Source organism: Vigna unguiculata, chromosome 11, assembly GCF_004118075.2.
Source record: "Vigna unguiculata cultivar IT97K-499-35 chromosome 11, ASM411807v1, whole genome shotgun sequence".
NCBI classification, from domain to species: domain Eukaryota; kingdom Viridiplantae; phylum Streptophyta; class Magnoliopsida; order Fabales; family Fabaceae; genus Vigna; species Vigna unguiculata.
In genome coordinates this window covers 21,178,012-21,179,892 of record NC_040289.1, presented here as the reverse complement: position 1 = coordinate 21,179,892, position 1,881 = coordinate 21,178,012, and the positions used below count along the sequence as shown (strand labels likewise).

The 1,881-nt window shown below is 47.6% G+C and overlaps 1 protein-coding gene across 1 annotated transcript; it reads left to right on the top strand.

Annotated features, from left to right (window-relative positions):
• The first annotated feature begins 325 nt into the window (after positions 1–325).
• LOC114170252 lies at positions 326–1,270 on the top strand. Its single transcript, XM_028055740.1, has 2 exons — positions 326–702; positions 784–1,270. Exons 1-2 carry the CDS (start codon positions 326–328, stop codon positions 1,268–1,270), a joined length of 864 nt encoding a protein of 287 aa, XP_027911541.1.
• The last annotated feature ends 611 nt before the right edge of the window (positions 1,271–1,881 follow it).

Here is a 1,881-nt window from a genome sequence, read left to right as displayed (position 1 = left end):
TATCCAGGCTATGGCTGCTTACAGGAGGAGAAGGAGTAGTGATATTGATGACATCGAGGAGGCTATTCACCGGATGGTGGATGCGATGCAGACACCGGTAGCAGCGCAGCCTAGAACGACGATTGCACCAGTTAGGGTGCCGACTGTGGAGGACTTCCTGCGCTACAAGCCAACGGAGTTCACTGGAAAAGCCTCTCCTGATGAAGCGGATGCGTGGCTCCGCAAATGTGAGAAGATCTTCAAAGTGATGAACTGTGAAGATGAGTAGAAGCTGCTGTTTGCCACATATTTGCTGAATGAGGATGCAGAGTATTGGTGGGCGGGAATGCAACAGCAGATGCAGACCCGAGAGGAACTGATAGATTGGACTAACTTCAGGACTCGATTCTTGGAGAAATATTTCCCTGACACAGCCAGGCAGGACAGGGAAGCTGAGTTCCTTGCACTACAGCAAGGGGATATGATGGTGCAGGAATACGTGAATAAGTTTGAGCACCTAGCAAGATACTATTCACAGAACACTATTGAGGAGTGGAGGTGCTTGAAGTTTGAGCGAGGACTCAAACATGAACTGAAGAAGGTGGTGACACCTTTGAGAGAGAGAAGGTTTTCGTTCTTGGTGGAACATGCCAAGAGTGCTAAGCACCTAGGGAAGGGCCCTGGTCCTATTGCTAGACATCATAAAAGTGTCACAGAGGCGAGGCAAATGAAAAAGCCTTATAGCCGACCACAGACATCTTAGGGTCCCACTTGCTACCAGTGTGGCGGACCCCATTTGAAAAGGAATTGCCCACAGCTGACAGGTGGAAAGGGAGGGTCAGGCGACCGTCGCAAGTGTTTCATATGCGACAAACCTGAACACTTTGCAAATAATTGCCCAGAAAAGAAGAGTCTGAGTGTGAAGAAACCAGCATCATCACCCGCAGAAAGGGCTAGAGCGGCCGACAGGGTCTTTGCCTTAACCTCTACAGAGGCTACTCGATCAGGTAACCTTATCCTTGAGCCTTGCTTATTGTTGGGTTATTCAGTGTTGGTGTTGTTCGATTCTGGAGCAACACATTATTTCATTGCTAATGCGTGTGTGGGGAGATTGAACTTGGTGAAACGTAATTTGGGGTGTGAGTTGCTTGTTTCAACTCCCTCCTCGGGTCAAGTAGCTACCAATTCAGTCTGCGTTGGGTGTTCAATGGAAGTGGCAGGTCACAGATTCAAGGTGAACTTGGTGTGCTTGCCTTTGGAGGGACTAGATGTAATCTTGGGGATGGACTGACTGTCTAACAATCACATTATAATTGATTGTGGACGGCGCAGTTTGGTATTCCCAAAACATGAGGGATTGGAGTTAATCTCAGCCCAGAGAGCGATAAATGAAGTGGAAGCTGGAGCCACCTATTTTATGATAGTGGCTCACACAGAGAAGAATAGCATTGCCGAGAAGATCAGTGTGATTCTAGTAGTGGAGGAGTATGCGGATGTGTTTCCAGATGAAATACTAGAGTTGCCACCGAGCATGGATGTAGATTTCACCATTGATCTGATCCCTGGAGGTGGCCCAGTATCCATGGCACCTTATAGAATGGCACCAGCGGAGTTGGCTGAGTTGAAAAAGCAAATAGAAGACTTGCTTGAGAAGAAGTTCATCTGGCCGAGCGCATCACCTTGGAGAGCATCAATACTCTTAATAAAGAAAAAGGACGACAGTTCGAGGTTGTGTGTTGATTACCGTCAATTGAACAAGCTGACCATTGCTGAGTATAGACGATTTGCTGGATCAGTTGAGGGGAGCTGCAGTGTTCTCTAAGATTGACTTGATGTCAGGATATCATCAGATCTTAGTCAAATCGAAGGATGTGCAGAAGACGGCGTTCAAGTCACGCTACG

Coding starts and splice junctions, on each gene's coding strand:
- LOC114170252 (XM_028055740.1), top strand. CDS start 326: ATGCAACAGCAGATGCAGACCCGAGAGGAACTGATAGATTGGACTAAC. Junction 703..783: donor AAAAGTGTCACAGAGGCGAG/GCAAATGAAAAA, acceptor CCATTTGAAAAG/GAATTGCCCACAGCTGACAG.